At 36.6% G+C, this 27,733-nt stretch overlaps 1 protein-coding gene across 3 annotated transcripts; it reads right to left on the bottom strand.

The window, feature by feature from the left end:
• Positions 1 to 478: 478 nt before the first annotated feature.
• LOC140832224 (inositol hexakisphosphate and diphosphoinositol-pentakisphosphate kinase VIP1-like) lies at positions 479 to 27,733 on the bottom strand. Of its 3 annotated transcripts, none has more exons than XM_073196158.1 (31): positions 27,598 to 27,733; positions 27,315 to 27,435; positions 27,102 to 27,161; positions 26,881 to 26,927; positions 26,628 to 26,711; positions 25,511 to 25,574; positions 24,838 to 24,991; positions 23,281 to 23,351; positions 22,389 to 22,493; positions 21,310 to 21,402; positions 16,336 to 16,410; positions 15,202 to 15,287; positions 14,769 to 14,975; positions 14,585 to 14,684; positions 14,383 to 14,453; positions 13,555 to 13,636; positions 12,890 to 13,048; positions 12,681 to 12,723; positions 12,156 to 12,238; positions 8,328 to 8,390; positions 8,172 to 8,246; positions 7,343 to 7,468; positions 6,904 to 7,145; positions 6,722 to 6,766; positions 6,237 to 6,303; positions 3,948 to 4,019; positions 3,337 to 3,590; positions 3,160 to 3,217; positions 1,752 to 1,919; positions 1,202 to 1,276; positions 479 to 1,058 (listed from the first exon to the last, which is right to left on the bottom strand). In XM_073196158.1, the coding sequence occupies exons 2-31, from the start codon at positions 27,375 to 27,377 to the stop codon at positions 795 to 797; spliced, it is 3,156 nt and encodes a 1,051-aa protein (XP_073052259.1). In that variant the 5' UTR covers positions 27,378 to 27,435; positions 27,598 to 27,733; the 3' UTR covers positions 479 to 794. The 3 variants fall into 3 exon arrangements, with proteins under 3 accessions (XP_073052259.1, XP_073052337.1, XP_073052421.1); XM_073196236.1 differs by having other exon boundaries at positions 27,315 to 27,427; XM_073196320.1 differs by lacking the exons at positions 25,511 to 25,574; positions 27,598 to 27,733 and having other exon boundaries at positions 27,315 to 27,356.

Genomic DNA, 27,733 nt, shown 5'->3' with positions numbered 1-27,733 from the left:
CAGAATAACTTGATCTTCAAATCACAATTACTAGATTTAGTTTTTTTAATATATACCTAACGCAACATGAGCAACAACTCCGCTTCGAGCTTCAAAATTTGCAACGTGATTTGCATTTGGAATTACCAAAATTAAATCCAGAGTGGGTTTCCGCCAGCAACGGGCCTGTTTCCCCACACCACAAAGGGAAAGTTGAAATCCCTTTTCCTCTTAAGGCCCAATTGCCATTTGATTTCTGGAAGATACATTTTTGGTTTCTGAATACTGACCCACAAGTTAACACATAATGAAGCTAGATTTACATACAGAGGCGAGGCGTTACATTCAAGTGTTGGGGAGTTCCAATTCTTCCAAATGCGTCTGTAACATATCAAAGTATTTACAGCTCGACTACAGGATCTTGGACTGGAATGCAAAGATGATTGTGGTAGAGAGCCACATATGATCTGGATTCAAAGAGTAGGAATAAGGGAAAAAAAGTACTCGAGTGCTTGCATGAAAGTGAGATTCAACAGTTTCGTTCGTATTTCCATTAAGTGGGGGTGAGTCTTGTTAGTAGAAAGATTCCATCGGAAAAGAGCCTTACAATTATGTCTGACTACTGAATACTATACACAAGAACGAATGAAGACCACAAACTGCAACATAAGGTAAAAGAAAATGAAATAATGGCCAGTTTTGTAGGCGTCGTTTCTTCTCATATTTCCTTCAGATTCTTTTGTACCGATGCCTTTAGACTCTAAGTAGATGAACCTCGGACAAGACCGTAAAAAGTTGAAGTTAATGTGAACGTACTATCTCCCGTTAGCGTTTCCATACTTGTGAAAGGGCCAAAGATTTACGAGGCGTTCTAAAACTGCTGCACTTTTGGAAAAATAGCCTGAGAATCCCTGAGGAATGGATGGAGGGGGGAAATCTTCCGCTGGCATAGCAAATGGACGAAACATCTTCTCCATCATCTCTAAGGTCAAACACGATCCGACTTCTTGCAACCTCTCAGGACCCATAATTGGTAATGTGTGCTCCTGATGCAGTGAAGCTGCCTCGCTATCATTGCTCTGCCAAAAATGAAACAAAAAGCTAGCTCACCGAGAAACTCCAAGAATTCCCAATTGCTCACGCCACGACCAGAAAGTGCAAAACAGAAGCATGATGTTGTCAGAAGGATTTCCATGATAATAATGTCACAAATTAAAGTTACCTCCAAAGGGGATAAATCTGCACCACGGCTAAAAGTCATCTCTATCCTAAATCTCTTGGGATCTTCTAAAGCCACCTGCATTCGAGTTTAGATACTACCAAAGATGAGTAAACTATCAGCCAACAGAATTAGTTTTGAACATGCAACTTCTGGGATGACATTTTTCAACACCATGGGAATTCAGTGATTGGGTATTGGATCTGTCACAATCCCATTCAAACTGAGTAAAAGAAATTGTCACTTTAAGACTGCAAAAAAATATGGAGCACAGTTTATGCCCCCTAATTCAAAGTCGGTGATTGCTGCCAAACTATGTCATAACTCGACAGGGAAACATTAGTAAAATTACTATAGTTCTACCATCTTAAATCTCTCTTTGTAGGGTGCACAATTCTGAACATGCGTCGTAATTACGAGTGCAATGTTGCTCTCATCTAATGAGACAAATTCTATGCACCAAAAATAAAATGAAAGCTATTTATGTGGTTCCATTCAGGTTACATACAATTCCACTTAAACAACAAGAGAAAATTAGATTCCAGACACCAACCTCCGTGTCCTCGAACAATCTCAAAACAATGTAACTCATGTAATCAAGCTCCTTAGTCCTACACAAACGCTCCAATCCATTATCACAAACAATGCCAGGTTCTCCTTGAAGAGATTCATCCAGATTGCAATAACGAAGAACATTCATCAAGGAATGGATATGAGATTCCTACCATTTCAAAATAAAACAATCAATATAATTTGAATGGAATATTAAAGCAGCAAACTAAAGCACAAAGAAACTGAACAAATCTTCTATAATTATAAATCTCTTTAGGATGGCAGCACATGCAAGTGGCAAATAGAAGCTCCTCACAGGAAAAAAATATCCAAATATACATTAACATGATATGCTAAAAAATAGATCCAGATCTTGTCCGCATCAACTATTATACTATTAGTAACAAGCAGTGTTTTAAATGGCGGTCGAAACGGCCGCCTAGGCGGTGCCTAGACGGTAGGCGGCCCTCGACCGCACCGCCTATGCATGAGGCGGGTGTTTTAGGCGGGCCAAGCTATACGGCGTTGAGGAGGCGGGTCGAGGCGGCGAGCAGGCTGGTCGAGCGGGTCTATGCGACGAGCAGGCGGGCTAGGCGGCCGAGGCATGCAGTCAAGATTTTTAAGTTGTAGTCAAACAATTTTAAAAACATAGTCAAAGTCAACTAATTTTAAATATTAAAACACTAACACACCTTACTTTATTTTATTTTTGATTTTCACTCTCAACTCTTAACTCTCAACCACCACACACAATCCGCCCGCCGCCGCCGGCAGTCAGAAAAATAATTAAAAAATATAAACTTAGTGTTTTGGTAAAAATAATTATATTACTTTGTTAGCATAATAGCATTAATATGATGATGAATCTTTATTAATTGCACATTATCTAGATGATATTATATTTTGTGCTCAAACATTATTTAATTGCACATTTTATATAAAAATGATTATATAGCATGATTATCTATAAAAAAATTACTTAAAAAAATTCAACCGCCTAGGCGGCTAAGACGGTAGGCGGTCACCGACCGTCCCGCCACCGCCTTCCGCCATTTACAACCTTGGTAACAAGCAGCACACTACACTGCCCATGAACAATATTCTTGAAAGTATGCCACGACTAATCCAATTAGACCGAAAAACGCACCAGCACATATTTGGTCTCTCTCCTCGACTTTTCATATGTTAAATCACATGATACACTCGCCCTATTTTTCATAATTTCATTTTATTCATGATGCATGTGTGTACTTGGATTCACATTGATGTTTGATTTTAAAACTGAGGATCTAAACACTATTTTTCAGAAAAAATATTTACTCGGTCCACTTTTGAAGCCTTCTATAATCATTAGTTAATAAATACAACTAAAGTAGAAACAAATTGTACAACTGGAATAATTCACTCACAGATGTAAAGTAGAGCCGCGTTCGCACATGGCGGTCCGGTGTTCTCACATTCGCGTATCTGAAGATGAAGCAAAAGCTAATAAATTGAACAGAAGATATCTTATTATAAAACATTCCAAAATTGAGATTCAATCTTCCTGGACAAATGTGAATAATAAAATCCATCAGAACATATACTTTGGATCCAAACGGTATTTAGTTTCTTTGTCATCATCATCATCTTGATCCAGTGACATATCACTAGTAAAACTAGCTCTTCTGGCGCCTTCAAATTTACCGTTACACTTTGAATGATAATCTGTATCGTCTTTTCCAGTTATAGGAAATGTAGGATCATTCTCCTGATTATTCTTCAATTCTGCAACATTGACTGCTTCTTCACGTGTATTTCTCAAGTCGATCAAAATTTTTCCCAACAAACGACGAGCAATCTGAAATTTCATTGACAGAGTTTTACTACTATGAATGATTTGCAAAGATACGAAATAGAACAATGCACGCATGTTTTTGAGGCAAAAAAGTTACTTTATCAACAATAAATTTGTTCATTTAAGCAACAAGAAAAACCTGCCACCACTCTCTTCTACATCAACCTAGGTTTATGGAAAAAATGTCGTTTGCTCAGCTCTATACAATTTATCCACTACATCAACCTAGGTTTATGGAAAAAAATGTCGTTTGCCAAGCTCTATGCAATTTATCCAGATAAATTGTACGAAAACTATGAAATTTCATGAGCAAGATAGAAAGTATATTGAAATAGGTAAAGATGCAAACACTTGAATTACCTTGGATCCAATCTTTAGTTTCTGCCTCGGATTGATTCCATACTCATTTGGAATAACACCATCAGCAAGTAACTGTAAAAAATTTTGCGGAGTCATCAAAATTTTGAGTATCAGCGTAATGGGCAAGAATTAAGGACAAACGGTTGAAATGAAGGATGAAGTGGTGGAAGATTGAGAAATAAAGAATTAATTAGAAGGATTTTATATAGTTTTCTTTTTTTTTTATATCGCATGCATTCTAGCCATAATTACGGCAGATTTCTAGCTAGGGAAATTAATTGTCTTCCTTGTATTTAAATGGCTATTGTTGCAAGGAATAAGCATATCCAGAATTCTAAAATCAAATAGTGAATGTGAGATCGCAAGGTTCTCTCAAAACGAGCCTCGAAACCCTATCCAAAATATATTGATCATCCTATAACATGATTCAAACCCGAGACTATAACAAAGTTGGTATCAAAGCCAGCCTACATGGGGGGATTCCAAGCACTACCAGCCACAATTCGAAGCTTTTGTAAAGTTTTATTAAGAGAACATGGCAGCCAATAAAAGAAGGCAGCAAGCTCTTCTTGATCAATTGGATGAGATATCCAAATGTCTGTCAACCATGCGATAGGAAGATCGGGGCAAAGACAGCAGCAATAAACAGGGCCCCACCGACCAGCATTCTGAAGGACATAGAAATTAGAGACAGTGAGGGTGACTTATCAAAAGTACCTCAAAATTTGAAGCTAGATTTTCCCCATTCAATAGCCAATTAGACCTGATCTTAGTCAATGTGACAAGTTTGTTTGACACCACCACAAACCAAAGAAAGAAAGGAAGGATAGGCCTCTTTCCACTTTGAGTGTGATGGGGTTCTCAAATGGGAACAAGATCGTCCAAAGTTAAAACTGAGGAGAATTTATGAATTATTGTCCTTTGCTCGTAATCCTTGAGATACTCCTACAACAATTGTTCTTGAAGTGGTGGAGAATTTTTCAGAATAGAAAGAGAGCATCAACAATTTGGAAGATCCCGGAATCTCTCTTTTTCGTGCTCGAGGACAAGCACGATTTCTAAGGGTAAGCAGATGTGATGGGCAAGAAGTAAAGACAAACTGCTGAAATCAAAGATGAAGTGGTGGAAGATTCAGAAATAAAGAATTAATTAGAAAGATATTATTTAGTTTTTTTAAAATATTACTTGCATTCTAGTCATGGATAGGGGGATTACGGCACTAGGGAAATTAATTTTCTTCCTTGTATTTAAATGACCATTGTTGCAAGGAATAAAAATATCCAGAATTCTAAAATCAAACAGTGAATGTGAGATTGCGAGATTCTCTTAAAACGAGCTTCGAAACCCTATCCCAATTACATTGATTATCCAATAACATGATCAAAACCTGGGATCATAACGCACAGGCCCCAATACTCCACAAGGATAATTGTGTACAAAAATCAGTTGTAACAGCACATCTAACTGCAGATAAAGATCTACAGAAACTCTGGAAATCCTGATAATTAGTGGACACACAACACCAACTGAATAGATGTTTTGCCTTCACAGAGAAACACAAGAGGGCGTGGTCTGAAGCATAGTTGTCAAAGGCGAGAGGCGAGAGGCGCCACCAGGCGTGGGTGTTGCGCCTGGGGCAATCCCAGGCTCAACAATTTACAAAGGCGAGCCCAGGCGCGCCTTGGAAAGGCTCTCAGGCGCGCCTTAGGCACGCCTTTGTAATATTAACTTAAAATGTAACTTCTCTGTTTTTTTTAGTATTAACTTAAAATGTAAAAGGCCGACCCCAACACCAAACCCTAGCAGCCCAGTTAACAAATTAAATAAGCGACAAGAGCTTTGCAAACTGCAACAGAATTACATCCAACAACGCGACGACAGTTGGATGATGGAAGAATTTTAATCAAGTTACTTATTATTATGAACTTATTAATTATTTGTTGCTTTGTGTGACATTGTAACTTAATTATTTCATATTTTAATATATATTAATCTAAGATAAATATTTTTTTTTAAAATTTAAAAACGTGCGCCTTGCTTCGGTAAGGCGCACGCCTCACCTTGCGCCTTGCGCCTCAGGCTCCAGAGCCCTTGTGCGCCTCGGCGCGCCTTGCGCCCTTGACAACTATGGTCTGAAGTTTATGGCATCACAAAAAGAAGAGAAATTACTTTTTCTTTTTACTTTTTCCGTTTGATTTTTCTTCTCAGACTGTGGGGAGGAGGTGAGGGGGATTGGGGTTATTTTCCCTCTAGAGCAAGTACGTATTACAATCGTTAACAATTCCACACCTGGGCAACTTTAAAGAGCTCGTCTAGTCCTTTCAAATTTAAATGTGCATTGTGCAGAAGATCATATCTGTCAAGAGGTAAAGGAAAAATTTCAGAGCCACAGGAGGGACATGATCAGCAAGACTCGATTACGATGTCCAACGCAAACAACCCAACAGAACAAATTTTTCTGTCATGAATCCAAATGCAGAAAGATCGTGCTGTTCATAGTCATGCACAATCCAAATGAATTCAAGTTATATAGAAGTAAAGCCACATAAATCACGAATTCCCATCACCCCAGCCCCATCCTCTTTTTATAGCAGCCTATGTAAAGCAAAAGATACAAGCAAATAACAGAAAGGCAGTTATCCTAAATATAATAGCGCCCAAAAAATATTTTCCACACATCACAAGCATATTGTCTCATTGTTTCGTTTCAGTGAGAAAGCTTCTTTACCCAGAAGACACCAGTGATAATATGATCATACGACATATATGCTTACTTGCATGAATCATAAACATCTGGAATTTGAGTTATGTCAAACCGCCTGCAGTTAAAAAAATTGGTGGTTGGTTAAATTCAAGAAATGGAGATATTGGCCAAATATGGTAAGAAGGAATGAGTTGCAAAACTATATCACAGGTGAAAAGGAGAGAAGGAAAAAATTTTAAATAGAATATTTACTCTTTGCGCTCATTATACAGATCTCTCTCAAGTTTTCTCCACCGAGCAAACATGAGAAGAAATCCCTCACTACCACAAGGTAACCCCGCAGCAATCCGGTCAACATCTATATTGGTTTTACCAAGTGCCTTAGCTTGATCATACGGAAGGTATACATTGTACGAACTTGTATCTGCAAGTTCCTCATCCTCATCTTTGGCTAGAAGTCTAACTTGTTCAGTGACCATCTTGGTTAGTTCCACCTAATAGTAGTGAATCGTGCTTAGCAAATTAACACACAAGTAGAAAAATAAAATGAAGCTTCCTGAACACCAAGGAGTGCAGCAGCTAGTGGAATTAAAAAAAGAGAGAGAGAGCTGAGAGAGCAAAGCTTGGTAAGAAAAAATATGAAACATGAATTTTCCAAGAGTAACATTTACAGGATGCGAAAACTTTATACCAATTTGGGTAGAAGCTCGGATGCATTTGGAGGAACTCCAGCCCCATCAACCATCCAAGGTTTTTCTGGCAAGACACTGTTGTGATCAGCTTTTGTTGCAGAAGTTATAATTTCATTTAACCTAGCCTGTCAAAGAGGCAAACAAAAATGTGTTGAAGGGAAAAGGTTAAATTTCAGGACTCTGAAAATTGTTTTCCTTTCAATAAATTCGATGGCAAAACTCGAATTTTCTTAAACTTAATACAATTTCCATTACTTTCCATAACACAGGTATAAAAATAACACCATGAAATGAGGGGTGAATCAAAAGAGAGCAAAATGCTTTAAAATACAACTACGTGTAAATGATGACATAAGGCAAAAAGAAATTTAATAACAGAATATGGAAAATAAATTTCTATGCTAGTGCCATAATCTTCATGTGCCATATCATGGTATCTAATACAAATCATCAAATTAACCACATAACAATATGAATCATCCAGCATTGAGATATCAAATAACTTAAGAAAACATGAAATTCTTATGGTTGCTGAGCTAGGTAAAAAAATTAAAGCAGAGGTCCTAAAAGAACTAGATAACACTGAATTGAACCCATGAATGTGGCAGGATTTTATTGTGATACTTAAAGATACATATACCAAACTGAAACTGCGATAATCTCATGCTTATTATAAGTGAAAGATCGAGCATTGCACCGATGGCTGTGGCTGCATTCAAATTATTAAATATAAGTTGTCTGTTAAATACTACTAGCTGTGTTCTCAACCTTGGTTCTGACCTTCCAAAAGCATACCATAAAACAAAAGTTCGAGCTTTCAGGACAAACCTTAGCTTCGTCCATCTCAATACTCGCGTTCTCAAGCCCATCCAACATTGAGGAGTCTTTGCTAACGAGTGAAACCTTAAAAACGAATAATACAGTAAAATGGCATCTACAGAAAACAACTCAGGAAATGGTGATAAGAGAATTCAAGTCACCCACCAAAATAGGTGTCAGCGGTCCTTCCAAGTCAAGAAGACCTTTAGCAAAAGCAGCAGCTGACATCTGACACGTATAAAGTAAACGATCATAAAGCAAGACACATAACATTTAAATATTTAACCACACGCGAGCGAGCCAGAATGGATTTTGTAAACTGTTGGAGATTTTCTGAAGATATTCTGAACTTATTGAAATTATATTCTGATTGTGTTATTCCATAGTTGATTAGTCAGGATAGCAAAGTAGAATTAGCAGGATTTGGATGTATCAATTAGAGATTTTCTTGATTAGGATTTCCTTCTCGTACAAACCCTCACGACATTTTCAGTTAATTCACAATGATTCCTCCTCGTACACATAATTTGACTCGAACCCAATAGTTCATAACATTCATTGACGACCATATCAGAGTTTGTTGGGCACTTGGGTGTACTTGATGAAAAATAAATCTGAGGCATTTGATTGGTTCAAACAATTTCACAAGCTTGTTCTCAATATATTACAGTCAAATATCTACATAGTGATGATCGACGGGAATATTTTTCACAAAAATTATTTCAATATTTGGGGGATCATGGAATACATCATCGAACTTCTTGTGTAGACCTAAACAAAATGGAGCTGCCGAGAGGCAGAACAGCCATTTGTTAGAAGTATCCCGCGTAATGTTCACAAGTTATGTTCCTAGCTCTTATTTGGGAAGGCAATTCTTACTTCAACCTATTTAATTCCTTGTCCCCAAAAGTGTTTGGTTCCACAATGTACGTCCACAATAAACAACCCACCGCAACAAACTCCACCCTCGGGCATTTAAGTGTGTCTTTGCCCAAAAGGGATACATTCTTTTCATGAAAATTGTCTCGCGCGACGTAACTTTTTGAACACATGATGTTTTATCACCACACCCGTCTGCAGGGGGAGTCTTGATGAAGCCGGTCATTGGAATCCCACTGTGTCGCTTCTTATCTCAGAGTTTGTTGGGCACTTGGGTGTACTTGATGAAAAATAAATCTGAGGCATTTGATTGGTTCAAACAATTTCACAAGCTTGTTCTCAATATATTACAGTCAAATATCTACATAGTGATGATCGACGGGAATATTTTTCACAAAAATTATTTCAATATTTGGGGGATCATGGAATACATCATCGAACTTCTTGTGTAGACCTAAACAAAATGGAGCTGCCGAGAGGCAGAACAGCCATTTGTTAGAAGTATCCCGCGTAATGTTCACAAGTTATGTTCCTAGCTCTTATTTGGGAAGGCAATTCTTACTTCAACCTATTTAATTCCTTGTCCCCAAAAGTGTTTGGTTCCACAATGTACGTCCACAATAAACAACCCACCGCAACAAACTCCACCCTCGGGCATTTAAGTGTGTCTTTGCCCAAAAGGGATACATTCTTTTCATGAAAATTGTCTCGCGCGACGTAACTTTTTGAACACATGATGTTTTATCACCACACCCGTCTGCAGGGGGAGTCTTGATGAAGCCGGTCATTGGAATCCCACTGTGTCGCTTCTTATCTCACAAAATTTATCTTTTTGCGCACCACATGATGACTCAAATGCACCACTTACCTACTCGAAGCTAAGTTCAGTTCCTAATCCTATCTCACGTCAAGATTCAGGGGGAGAACTAGGACTTTAGGAACCACTTCACACCTAATGTCGAAGGCCACGAGCTCCTCAGCAAAATCAATCGTTGAACCAAGGATCGGATATTATTGAGATTCAGAGGCTTAAAGAGAAATTGAAAGAAGAATTCCAAGTTAAAGGTCTGAAATATTTCCTAGGCATGGAAGTTGCAAGAAGTAAAGATAGCATTTTCGTTTCTCAGAGGAAATACGTACTTGAGCTATTAGAAGGAACCGGGAAGTTGGGATGCAAACCAGTAGGAACCCCGGTTAAAAGGAACTGAAAAGCAAGATCAAAGATGCCGAGCCTCATGTGGACAAGGGAAGATATCCAATGACTAGTTGGTAGGCTGATTTATTTGTCTCTTACACGACCTGGCATTGCATATGCTGTGAGTGTAGAGAGTCGGTACATGCATTCACCTACTCACAGACATCTAGAGGCTATTAGGTATAATGTTTCAAAAGATCGAGAACGAAGTATTGAAGGATATGTTGATGCTGATTGGGCAGAAAGTGAAGATTGCAGGTTGACTTCAGGAACCAATTTGTAGGGCAACCTGGTTACAAGGAGTAGTAAAAAACAAGCAGTTGTGGCAAGGAGTAGTGCTGAAGCAGAGTTTCAGGCCATTGCTCAAGGAGCATGTGAAGTTATATGGCTTGAAAGACTCATGCAAGACTTGGAAATCCCTATTCTCAAACCCATCAAGTTGCGTAGTGACAGCAAATCTGCCATCAACATTGTTAAAAATCCAGTTCAGCATGAAAGAATGAAACATGTAAGGATCGGTCGAAGTTTAATCAAGAATGAAATTCAGGAAGGTGGCATCGTTCTATGCTACGTATCAACTCTTGAACAAGAAACAAATATCCTCACGAAAAGCCTCACTAAGCAAAGTCAAGAAAGCCTACTTATCAAGAAAAATATTTATTCTTAAGCTTGAGGGGGAATGTTGGAGATTTTATGAAGATATTCTGAATATATTGAAATTATAATCTGACTGTATTCTTTAGTTGATCATTCAATAATCGATAAGAAAATAGAATTAACAGGACATGGATGTTTCAATTATAGATTTTCTTGATTATGATTTCCTAAATTAGTTCATTCAACTCTTGTTTCATAAACAATTAATAGAAGTAACAAGAGAAAGGGCAAATTTCTAAACTAATCATATCTAAAAAGCCATTGATATTTTTTTTGTCTAAAAACGCATTTTAATATTTTTCAAACCAAAAAACCCAAAATTCAAAAACAAAATATTTTTCTTCACAAATGCCCCTCTCAACTTGACAAATGATAATTGTTAACACAAATTCTTTAATTTAATGATATGATTTGAAAAAACTGACCTAAAGAATCAAATATTTACAAGATTATTTTAGGTCAAATGTCAATTTTAGTCTTGTATATATTGAGGTGTCACATTTTTATTCTTGTATCTTTTATTAAATCAATCGTATTCCTTTCACTGTGTCGACTAATTTAGATCATGTAATTAAATTACTAATACTGTCATTAAATTTTTATATCTACATGATTACAAAAATCGTTTGAAACTTGTAAGCGTGTCTGACAATGTAACTATAAATTTAACGATAATATTAGTCATTTAATTACATGATTATGACTATGACTATGACTAAAATTGATAGTTGCAACATAGTTACAGGACTATAATTATTCAAAAATATATATAAAACAGAAAATGTCACAATTCAACACATACATGACTAAAAATGACATTTTTTCCCTATTTTTATACCAAAAATCATGATTTTGAAAATCGGCAATGTTATATTATACTAAAAAATACTAAGAAATCAGAGACCTTATTTTTATATTGCAGCTATATCTTTTATTTTTTGAATTATAGGCAATATAGTACAATCAAATTAGATAACACGTGAATAATAAATTCAATGATTAAAGTAAAAATATATTTAGTTAATTTATTTATTTAATAGATATGTGTGAATAGTAAAATATATTTGATAGTTTATTAACACATAAAGTTAGAGATATTTTGGAAACGAAAAGCTCAATCTGAAATTGTTGAACGGGGTTTTACATGAGAAAACGAAAAACACGAGGACATATTTTTTTATATAATGTGTGAAAAAATATTCCCCACAGAAAGTAGCTCTGGAAAATTCGTGGGATGCATAAATTGTATCTGAAAGCCTAACCTGAACACGACCCTCATCGGAGCTGTATATTTTTAAGTCATGACGATATGTGCTGTGAAGACGGAGCAAGCCAGTGCCTTCACCTGAAAAGAGAAACCAGAAGACTTCTTAAAAATTACGAGAAAGTCGACAATTCCACATAAATAGAAGAAAAAGTTGCCCGATCACATCAACAAGAAGGATCATGCTCCCCAAGTATAACCCTATTACAAAGTGACAGACAACAAAAGATTGCTTGCACTATAAGTTAGACACTATTCATCATTTCATCAACTTTCAGAAAACATAAAATCAATGAAGAAAAAAAGAAGTTCTCATTAAAATGTTTACTGCAATGCAAGAAGAGAAAATTTGAAAATTACAAGCCCCTGACACTAAGTGACATGTATTCTTAGGACAATCTCAAACAAATTAATACACGAATTGTAGACAACATAAATAAGATGGGAAAAAAGCAATCATTGATTGCATGCTTTCCTGTGCAGAAAAGTGCATGTCAGGAGATGCTGGCAAGTAACTGCTAACCTGGGTACATATTATTCCGAAAATACCTCCCCAGCTCTTCAGCCTGCCAAGAAAAATTAATGAGTATAAAGCAGGAAGGGAGAATTATTTGATAGCAAAAGCTAAGCACAAATTCCAATTATCTTCAAATACAAATGAAAATTAGACCAAACTATCAAGTTGCAACAAAAGGAAATGAAGTATCATGTGTGATGCAATAAAGCAGTCACCTGCTTTCTGCCAGCATGAGTAAGAACACCACCATATTTAAGAACCATCAGGGCTTCAGTAGGCCTTTCTTCTTCCCCTTCCCCATTATTTTTCACAACTTTGACCCACTTTAATGGCTTGAGTTGGACTTTCCGATAAATCCCGGAGAAATGTCCTCCCTAGAAATAAAAGCATCAACAACTTTTTATCATATCAAGGAAAACTGAGTCATTTAATGTCATAAAAAAATAGCAAAAAGGTATAAACTAACATGAAATTCCAATACATAACCTACCACAAGTGTAAAGATTAATACAAAAAAAGGTTATGCTTTCAGAAGAAAAAAAATTAACTATGACAGGCATCACACCAAGAATTTTGAGCCACGTGACTAAGAATCTTAGAGAACTGAAAAGTACACGAAAAGTTTCATCCCATGCATTCCTTTGAACAAAATTTTATCGATTTCAAAGGAACTGCCACAGCTTTCAATGAAACAGACCGAGAAAATTGACGATGGATCGATCCATGGTGTTCCTCAATTTTGTGAAGCTATAAATGAACATGCAGACAGAGATTCTGAGTATACTTATTTAAACATCATTTGCAAGTTCAATTTGCAAAAAAAAAAAAAATAGCGAATACAAAGTTTGAAATCCACAGTAAAGGATATATTTGAATGAACCTCCTCAAGCACAGCCTTCACTTGGCGAAGTTTTTCAGCGTGCTCAATGTCATCAGCTTCACTATCACTCTCTCTGTCAGGTCTGGGTAATAGTTTTATCATCACTTCAAAGCAATCTAAAGCAAATTCAACAAGGAGAGACTATGCACTTTCTCATTTTTCAACAATGTATGAATAAAGAAAAAAAGAATAACAAAGAAAATAATGAAGCAAGCCCTCGATTTAAATTTATCAGCACATCTTTTTACAACAATAAAGCTCTCAAGGTTTCAAGACTTTGCATTTCAAAAGGAATGACATATGAAGTGTCTGATAAACTTGTCTCTAGCTGCTATCTCCCAAAATGTAAACAAGGAGAGTAGGGGAAAAATTGGAACTTTTGATTCCACTGATACTATACATTTTTCTAAGAGCAGAAGATTTCCGCTCAAAGTAATAAGCCTAAGAGATCAAAATCATTCCACCAGAACATGCACCTGTGCCAGCAACATAGCTCTTACATGATGTGTTATTTCGGGGTGGACAAAGGAAACAGGCAAATTATAACAGCAAGTGGATTTCCATTCATGCAGAGAACATTGACAAAACTCAAGCTCATTTAAATCTCAAGAACAATCACAGACAAATTCAAATTGAATGTCAGAATACCTTCATTCTAGCGACATACAGAAATTGTCTGATAGAGGTAATGTTAATCAAATGCAGATCCTAAAATCAATAGGAGAGTACAAACTTATTGTACAAGAAACACATCAATATGAGAATAAATCTCATTCACAAATCTGTAGGGCTGTTATAGGAATAAAATTAAGTGCATCATTCCCACACCTGGTACGAGGCACTAAAATACGCGTCGCATCCAAAAGATCTTGCAACTGAATAGCACTTTTCAGCTTTGTCTGCAGAATGGTTTAAAAGAGTTTTAACGCTGAAACACTTTTTTTTTTGAAGAAAAAGCTGAAACACATTATGTATATATTAAACTGAAAAAATCAACAAGATGGGAAGGATGGAGAAATATCAACTGCACCTCTGTTCTAGGTCTTCCCCCATTATATTTTAACATTAAATTCAAAAGTTTTTCCTCGGTAACTTTTAACTTCACTTTCTGCTTTGGAGTTCGGTCACCACTGTTCAGTGAAAAATTATTTCTCAAGGGAAAACCATGCGAGCAATAATCATTACCAGTATTAACAATAGGTAATGCATCTTACTGACGGATAACAGCGATAACACATCGTAGCTCTTCAGATTGCCCAAAGGTGCCTATTATCCCACTTCCTTGGCGTGTCAGTCCTTCAGACTGCTGAACTGGCTCGTTGACCTTCCATGGTAAAGTTGGAGGAATTGTAGATGAAAGATGTGGGGCTTTTGCATCAAGAAACATTTTCCTCAGCACACAAGCAGTATCATCATAATATCTGCATTTGACAAGTACAGTACAAACCGTCGTACTAATTCAGAAGTCAATCCAATGAATAAGAAGAGGAAAATTATAAACAAAAAACAACAAGAGACAAGACCAAATAATAAAGGCATATCAACAACCAGAATTTAAGTATTCTTTCGAAAAACTCCAATAAATAAAACATAACTCATTACGACTAGGAAATATGGAGAAAGAAAGAAGCTAACAGAAAAAGTTACTTGTAAGAATTCTTGACAAAACTCCATCCATTAACATCGCAGACATAGGAACGTCCCCCACAACGCAAGAGATCGAAGCCACAAACCTGAAATAACATCAAGAGAAAATAGGTTTTCACTTGAACTGTTACGTGTGCAGTCATTGAAAGAATTATATGGCATATTTGGTTATTTTTCCATTATTTCTTGAAAATATTTCGAGTAAATGTATATGTGGGAGATAATTTGTGGAATGTAAAAAACGTTTGGCTGTATTTCTGGAATGAGAAATTTGATATGTATATGTCTGATGTCATATTGTGTGAGAATGTGTTAGATTATTTAATTTTTTAATACTCATTTAAAAATTTAAAAATATTGAATATCACATAGAATATAATATAATCATAGAATTATTTTGGAAGTGACAAAAAGTTATATATAGAATATGATTGTTCTGTGAAATATGAATTATGAAAGTGAGTCAAAAATAGATTTCTGAGAAACAGTAATAAAACAATATCGATATGTTTCCCCCGGGGAGATGAACAGAAAAAGGCTTACTCGTTTTATCAGAGGCATATACAAAGCTGGTTCAAGCAGGCAATACATAGGTTATAAAAGTTTTTGAAGAAGAGATAATGATAACCAGCTAGACCTGATAAGAAACTCTCTATCAGCACATCACACTCATAGATATTAAGACCATTTGCCACTCAAATACCAAACCAACAAGTGTGGTCAGACTTTTATCCATGAGAAGAAAAAGAAATTTGAAGATGAATCCAAGGAAAAAGTCAGAAAAAATGTGTAAGGGTGATGAATACAAAATGATATAGCACCATCGGAACGAAAACCGTAATAGCTTAGCATTTGAACTCATACATGAAGAGTACAATAATCATAGTCAGGATCGGTATGTATGTAGCGTGATTCAATGGAATAATACAAATTATTTTTCATTTATCCCGTTCAGATGTTCAAATGACCTTCAACATGCAGAAATAGCTACGGCAGTGACAGTCGCAGGGGGCATGAAAGATAGATGGAAAATAGGTACAGTAAGTTGTCTGTCATTGAAATTTTCCCAAACTTCATGAAAACATGTCTGACAATTTGAGAATAAATAAAGAGTTGAAGCATTAAATAACTTACAGCTTGCCTAAATGCGCAGCACACCTCTCTTGCCATTTCCTTCTCAGTGGGAGTTAGTAGAACTGGATATCTAACCTACATAAGGTAATTTCAAAGTCGAGAGAGGAAATTTAAGTGAATCCAGTGCTTTGAATTTGAAGTAAAGAAGTTCACAAACCAGCAACTTAATTTGTATTTAGCAAGTAACGAAAACTCTATCAAGTTAATATCATAATTATTGCAGGAAATCTATGTGAGTGCCTGTTTCTCACTTACGTAGAATAAATAAGGTAATTGTTGAATGCAGTGGTTTACATATGATATAAACATAGAGTAACATGTAATCAGAAGCAGAGAGCTTACAAATAGACTGTAGGCAATGTGAATGCATTAAATGAATGTTGGGAGTGGGCGGCATCTATTGAACAAAAGGAAATTTCGATGCAATTTATCAGACGCGTTTTTAACGCGTGTTCACACGGTCCAGGGGCTCTATAAATAGAGCTCCTCCCTTCATTTGGAAATTATCCCTTCTTCGAGTTTTCTCTCATCTTATAAGCATTTAAGTGCTTAGTTCTATAATATTTGTGAGGTGTTTTGTTCTCCTGTATTAAGAGAGTGTGTGTTCTCTTTGGAAACACAGTGAGTGAGTTGTACACCACAAAATATTATAGTGGAAATTCTTTTCATCTTGCCCGTGGTTTTTACCCTAATAATTTTTAGGGGTTTTCCACGTAAATCTCGGTGTCCAGTTTATTCTTTATTTTCGGGTTTTATTATCTCAAATTCCGCACGTGGGACCAACAAGTGGTATCAGAGCCTTGGTTTAAAATTTCCTAAAATTCTGAGTATGCTCTGTGGTTGCAGCTTAGACTGATCTTCCACATCAGAAAAGATTTTTTGAGATTTTTTATTTAAGGCGGGATTATTTTGTCTGGTCTACTAAAATTGTTGTAGACATAATGGCGGGAAGGTACGAGATAGCAAAATTCAACGGAAGCAATTTTATGCTATGGAAAATAAAGATACAAGCAGTTTTAAGAAATGAGAATTGCTTGGCGGCTATTGGAGATAGACCGGTGGAGATTACGGATGAAGGAAATGTGGCCAGTACTTCAGGCAGTGGTGAAATATTATTCAGCGAAGCGGCAACTGTTGCAGAAGGCAGACACAAATTTTGTGACACATGGATTATGGATTCAGGAGCGACATGGCACATGACGTCTCGGAGAGAATGGTTTGATCATTATGAACCAGTCTCAGGAGGATCTGTATTCATGGGAAATGATCATGCCTTGGAAATCGCTGGGGTCGGTACTATCAAAATTAAAATGTTTGATGGCACCATTCGCACCATACAGGAGGTACGACATGTGAAAGGACTGACGAAAAATCTTTTGTCCTTGGGGCAATTGGATGACATCGGGTGCAAAACTCGGATTGAGAACGGGATCATGAAAATTGTGAAGGGAGCGCTTGTGGTTATGAAGGCGGAAAAAGTTGCTGCAAATCTGTATGTACTTTTGGGAGAAACACACAAAGAGGCAGAACTAGCTGTTGCATCAATTGGTTCAGGAGAAGAATTAACAGTGTTATGGCATAGAAAGCTCGGGCATATGTCAGAACGAGGGTTGAAAATTCTCTCAGAACGGAAGCTGCTGCCGGGACTTACAAAAGTGTCACTACCCTTTTGTGAGCACTGTGTTACCAGTAAACAACACAGATTAAAGTTTGGCACTTCTACTGCCAGGAGCAAAAGCATATTGGAGCTGATTCATTCGGATGTTTGGTAAGCACCGGTTGTATCCCTAGGAGGAGCGAGATATTTTGTCTCGTTCATTGATGATTTCTCTAGGAGATGTTGGGTGTATCCGATCAAGAAGAAATCAGATGTTTTCCAGATCTTCAAAGATTTCAAAGCACGGGTTGAACTTGATTCTGAAAAGAAAATCAAGTATCTGAGGACTGACAATGGAGGAGAATATACCAGTGACGAGTTTGATGCATTTTGTCAACATGAGGGCATCAAGAGACAGTTCACGACGGCTTACACACCTCAACAGAATGGAGTGGCGGAGCGGATGAACAGGACCTTGTTGGACAGAACAAGAGCTATGTTGAGGACTGCAGGTCTAGAAAAGTCATTTTGGGCAGAAGCAGTCAAAACCGCTTGTTATATTATCAATCGTTCTCCTTCAGTGGCGATTGATCTGAAGACTCCGATGGAGATGTGGACCGGGAAGCCGACAGATTATTCTCATTTGCATACATTTGGAAGTCCGGTATACGTTCTGTACAATGAGCAAGAAAGATCGAAGTTGGATTCGAAATCCAGAAAATGTATCTTCTTGGGTTATGCTGATGGAGTAAAGGGGTTTCGCTTGTGGGATCCTACTGTTCACAAGCTTGTCATCAGCAGGGATGTTATCTTCGAGGAAGATAAAGTAAAGGGAGACAAAGGCACACCGAATTCAGAAATTACTATTTTTCAGGTGGAAAATAAGACAGACGAAGGTCAAGTTTCTTGTGAAGCAGTACCAGAGCACGAAGAACAAGAACATGTTGAGTCTGAGGTTTCCAATGTGAGGCAGTCAACTCGAGACAGAAGACCACCAGGTTGGCTTTCAGATTATGTCACTGAAAGCAACATTGCATATTGTCTATTATCAGAGGATGGTGAGCCATCGAGTTTCCACGAGGCTACTCAAAGCTCAGATGTATCTTTGTGGATGATAGCAATGCAAGAAGAGTTGGAGGCTTTAGACAGGAATAAAACTTGGGATCTTGTTACACTACCACGAGGAAGGAAAGCCATTGGAAACAGATGGGTCTATAAGATCAAGCGTGATGGCAACAACCAAGTGGAGCGGTATCGTGCTAGATTTGTGGTAAAAGGATATGCTCAGAAAGAAGGCATTGACTTCAATGAGATATTTTCTCCTGTGGTTCGGCTTACAACAGTCAGAGTAGTGTTGGCATTGTGTGCGGTGTTTGACCTACATCTAGAACAGCTAGATGTGAAAACGGCATTTCTTCATGGAGATCTTGAAGAAGAAATCTATATGCTCCAGCCAGAAGGTTTTGCAGAAATAGGCAAAGAGAACTTGGTTTGCAGGTTGAAGAAATCTCTGTACGGTCTCAAACAGGCGCCGAGGTGTTGGTACAAGAGATTTGATTCCTATATCATGAGCCTTGGATACAACAGATTGAGTGCAGACCCTTGTACGTATTTCAAGAGGTCTGGTGATGATTATATCATTTTGCTGTTGTATGTGGACGACATGTTGGTAGCAGGCCCCAACAAAGATCATGTCCAAGGATTGAAGGCACAGTTGGCTAGGGAATTTGATATGAAGGACTTGGGACCAGCAAACAAGATTCTAGGGATGCAAGTTCACCGAGATAGAAGTAACAGAAAGATTTGGCTTTCCCAGAAAAATTATTTGAAGAAAATCTTGCAACGCTTCAACATGCAAGATAGTAAGCCAATCTCGACCCCTCTTCCTGTTAACTTCAAGTTATCCTCCGAGATGTGTCCTAGCAGTGAAGCAGAGAGGATGGAGATGTCTCGAGTACCGTATGCATCAGCAGTGGGGAGTTTGATGTTCGCCATGATATGTACAAGACCGGACATTGCTCAAGCAGTGGGAGCAGTTAGTCGGTATATGGCGAATCCTGGACGAGAGCATTGGAGCACTGTTAAGAGGATCCTTAGATACATTAAGGGTACCTCGAATGCTGCATTATGTTATGGAGGATCAGATTTTACACTCAGGGGCTATGTCGATTCAGATTATGCAGGTGATCCTGATAAGAGGAAATCTACTACTGGTTATGTGTTTACACTTGCAGGAGGAGCAGTAAGCTGAGTTTCAAAATTGCAGACAGTTGTGGCGTTATCTACAACAGAGGCAGAATACATGGCAGCTACTCAAGCTTGCAAGGAGGCAATATGGATTAAAAGGTTATTGGAGGAGATCGGGCACAAACAAGATAATGTTCTTTTGTTTTGTGATAGTCAGAGTGCCTTGCACATCGCAAGGAATCCAGCCTTTCATTCCAGGACGAAACACATTGGAGTACAATTTCACTTTGTGCGGGAAGTAGTAGAAGAAAGAAGCGTGGATATGCAGAAAATCCATACGAAAGAAAACATAGCTGATTTTCTGACCAAGCCAGTGAACATTGAAAAGTTTGAGTGGTGTAGATCCTCAAGTGGTCTAGCAGAAACGTAAGCAGCAAGGGAATGGCAAGATTGAAAGGATGTGTGGAGATGTGTTTGATTCTCAATCAAATCTCCAAGTGGGAGAAATGTAGGCAATGTGAATGCATTAAATGAATGTTGGGAGTGGGCGGCATCTATTGAACAAAAGGAAATTTCGATGCAATTTATCAGACGCGTTTTTAACGCGTGTTCACACGGTCCAGGGGCTCTATAAATAGAGCTCCTCCCTTCATTTGGAAATTATCCCTTCTTCGAGTTTTCTCTCATCTTATAAGCATTTAAGTGCTTAGTTCTATAATATTTGTGAGGTGTTTTGTTCTCTTGTATTAAGAGAGTGTGTGTTCTCTTTGGAAACACAGTGAGTGAGTTGTACACCACAAAATATTATAGTGGAAATTCTTTTCATCTTGCCCGTGGTTTTTACCCTAATAATTTTTAGGGGTTTTCCACGTAAATCTCGGTGTCCAGTTTATTCTTTATTTTCGGGTTTTATTATCTCAAATTCCGCACGTGGGACCAACATAGACAACCTGAGAAGGAATAGCAAGCAGGTTAAGAAGTATTCAGTTGAAGTTATTGGATGTGAGGGATTTCAGAGAAACAAATACAATTGAAAAGCCATTACTTAATGGACTACTAGGAAGGCTGAACCAACAAGTTATAGAAGGATGAGTTGCCAAATTGCTTGAGAATTCTATTCCTAAAAGATAAAAGGACAATTACGTAAAATATGTATATAAGTTATGCTTGTAAATGAGGGAGATACTTACTTCTTTACCATCCAGATTTCTCATCACAACACCGTCAACCACAGGAGATTTCCTCGCCTCAGCGTGAGCGTACTCAGGGCCCACTGTGTACACCTGTTACACAAGAAGAATGTGAATTGATCAAAAAATATAAAGAGAAACATCACTTGATTGATTAATAAAAACAATATCAGATATATAACATGTCAAACAAATATGAATCATCTTCTCCTCTACCCACGCTTCCATTACTATGTATAAATTTATAATTCTTTTCCCAGGAAGCAAGATGGGATGACAGTCAATCATAGTTAATCAAGACGCATTAAAACGCACAAGTGTCATGTAGCCTGAAGCGCACGCCATATCGAAGTAAGGCGCACTAAGCATAAATTGTAAGAATTCAAATATTTAAGGTGAATTTAACTAAAATTTATATACATCGAAATATATTTCACAGAAAATTAAACAATAATTAAAATAAAAAATTTATTAACAAATATAAAATGTAATTTTTTTAAAAAAATCAATTACCTAATCATTAACCTTCTTTGTCTTCTTAAAGAAAACATTAGATGAAAAGTTGGCTATGTCTTGGAGTTAAATTGCAGTAAAAAAAGAAAGAAAAACAGTGGTGGTTAATATATTTATAAAATAAAGAAAAAAAACCAAAGAAATTGAGCACTGTAGTAATTAAAGAAGTAATATAGAAGCACTGTAATTGAAATTGCAAAGAGAAGAAAAAAATTAAGGCTGTGCAGATTAAAATTATTAGAAAGATAGCGCTTTGCGCTTAAGAGTTTTGATGGAATAAAAATATGTCAATACATACACGTAGAGTTTTCTAATAATTAAAAGGTTATGGGCTTAATCTTATTGGTCTTGGGTCATGTTAACGTGGAAAAAAATTGCTCGAAAACAATTTTCACAGAAGCGCACTTTTTCTCGCCTCTAGCAAGCCTTAGAGGCGAGCCCGCAAGAGGCGAGCCCTGGTTACCCAAGCGCGTAAGGTGCACCTTGCGCCTAGGCACAGTCAGGCGCACATTTTTTACAACTATGCCGTCAATAAGAAATATTTTCCAATAGTAGGACCAAATAACCTTCACATCTGTACCCCCCGTGGGCATGAATTCCTCGTATATGTAAGACCCTTCACGTCTCACTCTTCTGACCTCTGGATGAAATTCACTTGAACGATTTCCAACCTGAGAAAGATGTGAGAAATACAAAAAATATATAGAGTTTTGAGTGAAAACAGTTGAGAAACCATCACAAGAAAAATCAAGGAAAATGGATTATATTGTCTTCCGACCATTTTTAACAAGGGATCGATTAATTCCTAATTAAATTACCATGTGTTTTCCGTCATCAGTAAGTAAAATCAAGAATTGTAGACATGGAGGAAACATGCATGCAGAACACCTTGAGGAATATCTCTTACTTCTACATTCTCAAAGCTCCACGACAAAGAATCAGGAAAAACAAGCATTCAATTCCAAGAAATAAGTGGATTTCAAGTGAAATGGCCCAAATGTCATACAGAAGAAATTGAAAGTTTTAGCATGTCCTCAGGTTGAACGGTTTGACAAAAACAAAAGCTAACAACAGATCAAATTTAAAGAGACTAAAGTCAAATAGTGTATGGGGAGAAAAAGAAATTTGGAATTCTACTCATTCAAGTTAAGTTAAAAACAGTATCATCCTATGACTTAATCAGGACCACCCCATCACCCACCATTCAAATAGCTATTCTAATGCAAGCATTACACATAGTGAAAGGTCAAAACTCAAATTTATGGCATGCAAATTAAATCTATAGCATTGCTATCTGATAAAAGCTTCCAATGGTTATAATTCATTGTTCGCAAAAGTTTACCAAAGCAAGCACCCAAAGAGTATCAAATTTACACGACAGTTTAAGAGGAAAGATGATGTCAAACACAAGCCCTTAAAGTATAAAATAAACAAAATAATATATCTAAAAGTTCTTACCTTTCGAAACAGTTCCTTCATTCCCCCACCAGCTGAACTAGGGTAATATATCATTATACTGTGATCATCACCTTGTCAAATCAAATTGAGTACTGCTAAGCATTTCTACAATAAAAAATAATAAGCGCAAAAAGCAACTCAAATTGTAGTGGCATGCGTATTTTCTGTTCACATGAAACCGCACAATGACAATTTTTTATGCAATAAATGTCATAATCAGTCGCTGTTATGATAAGAACACGAGAAGTTATCAACTTTCGTACACATACGAGTATTATATAAAAAAGTTTCTGGCAGACTGGCACCACATTTTTTCCTTCTCTTTGTAGTTTATTGTTACAAGAAATCTTCAGGAATCTATTGTCCTTAAAAATTCTAAAAGAACGTGCACCAGTTTCGATAATTTCTATCGGCACTAATGTCATAAAATGGATGTCAATAGAGACTCTCGGACCATTAACTGCAAGAGCAAACTGAACAATTTTTTTTTTGAGTCGAAACAATATTATATTATAATGATATCAAGGTTTACAAACAGCTGATAAGTAATCCGCAACTAATAAAAAGAGTACACTCTTACATCGCAATTATCAAGACCAAACATAATTCCAATCCATGACTAAATCCGAGAGACAATAATGTTTATACTCAGGCATTACAGTCAGAAAAGATAATATGTTATTGCACCTTATTCTATTATAGCAATGACCAAAAGTAGTAGCAGTGTGCAAAGCTAACTCAATGCAATAACCGATGTTACCTCACACGCAATCAAAATATAATACATCGCACAAATAGAAAGTAGATGTGCATTCAGACAAAAAATAGTCAACTAATTTCATTTTAACTGAAAAGAAATATATGTGCTACCATTGATGTTCCAAAAAGAACGGATTAAGTACGATTAAGCGTGAAGAAAAAGCTTTGATTCGAACAAAAGCGGTCAACCTTAGGCTGATCATATTAAATGGGATTAGCGTGGACTTTCGAGATAAAATTTTAAGTTCATTTTTAATTTATTTTTTTAAGTTTACTTTTATTTTATTTATTATATAGTTAAATTTTAATATTAGATATTTGATGATATAAAATTTTTAAATAAAAATTGTTAAAGGCACTGAAGTATCCATTGATGGTTACTCTTGAATCTTGATAATAAAAAATTCTAAAATTTACTAAGTTTTGTATTTAATATTTTGATCGACTTGATACAATTAAAAATATAATAAAACCTAAAAACATTTTTCACTTCTAATCTCGTACTAAACCGACTTAAACTCATAAAGCTTAACCTTAAAGCTTCGCCCTTTTCAGAACATTGGCTAGCTAACATAATTTGGTAAGAAATTAAGATAGGTATTCGGTGGGGATAGTTATACCTATGACATCCTATGAACTCAAATTGAACTCAGGACAAATTTGGAAATGTGCAATCAGGTTTTAACTTCACACAGCAGAGCAGCAGATGGAGATCACAATTACGTTCCAACCATTACAACAAAATGACCCAAAGACATTAAAGGAAAATTCAGTATTTGCTATTAAAAGATATCTTACCATCGATGGGCTTCTCCACAAAAGGTTTCCAAAATCGATTCCCGTGTACTTCAACAAAATCTTCCTCCTCGGCGAAATAATCTAGCTCCTGATTTGGATATTCCCTATTCACCAAGGCATATCTAGGAACAGGAATTCCATACATTTCAAGCCGCTGAAATTGCCACAAATTTATCATTTCACCACCACCACTCAATCCCAAAAAACCGCTATTAGCAAGAAATATACTTGCTTTTCAAAATACCTAATTGATATCAATTTTAAATGCACATATTTACAGGTGACAAGAGATACCAAATTGAATATAGGTAACTAGGACTTTCATTGCATGATATAACAATCAAAAAATGAAATGCATACTTCTGAAGGAGACGTGAGAAATTTAATACAAAGCATCGGTTTAGCAGAGCCACGTTTTTTTATCAATGTATAAATAACTGAATTTCACAATTAACTGTGAAGCCAATACCAGTAACCTAAAAAGGTATATGGGATGAAAGTTGTCGATGGAAGAAAATTCAAAACGAAGTCACTTATGCTGCAAGAAAGAAAAAACTTGTGTTGTCTATTCACAGACATAGATATCTATGACTGACAAATAAAATGTATGAAGAGTCTTGAAGGCGTTGGGACACATGTATTGGATTTCTCTAGAAGACTTAAAGATGCAAACCTCGTACACTTTTCTTCGATCATGAAGAAGGTGTTGTTGTTCCAATTCATTAATAAGAAAGGGCCTACAACAAATGGAGTGGTAAATTAGTGTGGGTGACAGCAAACTTTGTGAACTGTGAAAATGACATGATGTGGCCCACATGATATTTTTTACATAAAATTATTAGAAAAGATAAAACATCAGGCAGAGGCTGGCTTCTCAATGGAACAGTTCACTTTTTCCAGAAAGAATTCCTCTGTCTTTCAAATTTTCCAGGAAGATTGAACTTCCAATTTAATATCTCCATGGCTATGAGTTTAAGTAAAAGAATGGAAGAGTTAGTCTTTGATAAGAAGCACAGCTAAAAAGATCAAACTTTCCTTGCATAAACCACCACAGTAACTAATTCCTGTGGCTTCTGCTGTCCTCCGACATTTCCATCCACCTAGTATTCCCCTTCATCCACTACTCCACAAAGACATAACAAATAGTTTTATCATTTGCTTACATATCCTTTACATACACAACACCAGAATAACATTTCATTATTTGATCTAGGTTTGGTATTTTTCAGATGTTTCCAATGAAGTTGAAACTGTGAGATCATTCTAAAATTTTAGCTGAGAAAGAAGCATCAAAATTAGTATGTTGATCAATTATGTTAATGATTGTATGTAAACATGTTAAATCATCAAAATGTATCACTCTGTCATACATCTGTAACTGTAGCGCAAAGGCTACTGCACCAGTATAGCAACTATATCTTGTGGATAGTCCAGCATATGGTTAACTCTTTAATATTGATTTCTTCCATGACCGTGTTTGCAAGACCCAATACAGAGAATATAACATGTACAAAGCACATATCGTTGATCAAGAGTCACATAAAAACTACTTCCCAAAACGCGTGATATGAGGGTGAGGATAAGAATATCCACCTCATCGTTTACTTTTTTAATCAACATTTCTCTCATAATGGTGCATGCAAGAACCAACACAAAAGAAGATACCATGTACGAAGCACTTATCACTCATAATCAAAATCAAATAAAATTACTTCCCAAAAGCACATTATGCGAGGGCCGCGATAAGAATTTGTGCATAAGGATAAGAAAATGCGAAACATAAAGCTTACTTCCTTAATGCAGCATAATCCTCAGCCCGCTTCAGAGGATAACCAGTGGAATAGAAGGCAATCAGGCAATCACAAATTGGCCAGCTGAAATTTATAACACTAAAAACATTATCCACGAGGTAGAAGGGTACACTTTATCATCGGAAATTCTAATTTTAAGATTTGGTCTTAGAAAAAAGATCTCAAACTTGTAAAGTAGCATATAAACAAGCATCACTCAATAAATTGGGCATTCTAATAAGATAACATTCACCTCTCAATAGGATCTTCAAGGATAACCTTGTCCCCAAAATGCACAACCTGCGCAATTTCATAAGCACGATCATAATTAAATTATTTCAAATAAAAAGTTAACTTAAATAGAAACAACGCCCCACTTTAACATAGTTGAACATCCATCATAAATACATACATAGGCAGGCAATACGTGCATATATACACATATATTATTAGACTAGCTTACAAATTAACAACCTCAAATTCTCCAAAAGCTTGTAGTCGCTCTAAAATCTGCAACATCGGCCCCAGATTTGCCTGGGCAATGTGGAATAACAAAGAAGAAGAAAAACTCGTCAAGAATCAAATAAATCATTATTACTCACGGACACAATTCCAACTAAATATGCATGGTACCGAAAAGTAGAAAGTTTTAAGAAAAGGGAGCAGAAACTCGAAACCCCATTTCACCTTCTTTTCCATCACACACACTCCAAGCGTTATCTTCGTCCGGGGCACACCGTCGTCCTCCATTTCGAATCGAAACAACGAAAACAAAAGCAACTCCTTCCACTTCGCAAATTCTTCAACACTAATCAAAACACACAAAAAAGCAAGTGCATGTATATCAATTCCACTCAAGCAAAACGCGGTAGAAAACACATTGCGCGAAGGGAAGAAACCGGAAATAGCCAAAAATTTGTTGGCAAGATGCAACAATTCCGGAACGGCAACAGAAAAGAAGGATTCATACCCCGGACTTCCCGCGAAGGCCTTATCAATCACGAGAATGGAGATGAAAGCTCTTCGACACGCAACAAACTCGAAAATAGAAAAAATAGAGCGAGCGAGAGTATCCGTTTACTGCATACGAATCATGAGAGAGGGGG

This window comes from Primulina eburnea, chromosome 1 (genome assembly GCF_022965805.1).
Source record: "Primulina eburnea isolate SZY01 chromosome 1, ASM2296580v1, whole genome shotgun sequence".
Lineage (NCBI taxonomy): Eukaryota > Viridiplantae > Streptophyta > Magnoliopsida > Lamiales > Gesneriaceae > Primulina > Primulina eburnea.
The sequence above is the reverse complement of the archived record's forward strand: the minus strand, read 5'-3'. Positions and strand labels throughout refer to the sequence as shown.

What these genes read in the sequence shown, in the direction of transcription:
- LOC140832224 (XM_073196158.1), bottom strand. Translation starts at nt 27,377, where the DNA reads ATGGAGGACGACGGTGTGCCCCGGACGAAGATAACGCTTGGAGTGTGT. An exon ending in CGGGGGGTACAGATGTGAAG is followed by an intron (nt 21,403 to 22,388) that starts GTTATTTGGTCC and finishes CTTGTGTAACAG; the next exon opens with GTGTACACAGTGGGCCCTGA. An exon ending in CGCGGCTCTACTTTACATCT is followed by an intron (nt 1,920 to 3,159) that starts GTGAGTGAATTA and finishes TTGAAATGGTAG; the next exon opens with GAATCTCATATCCATTCCTT.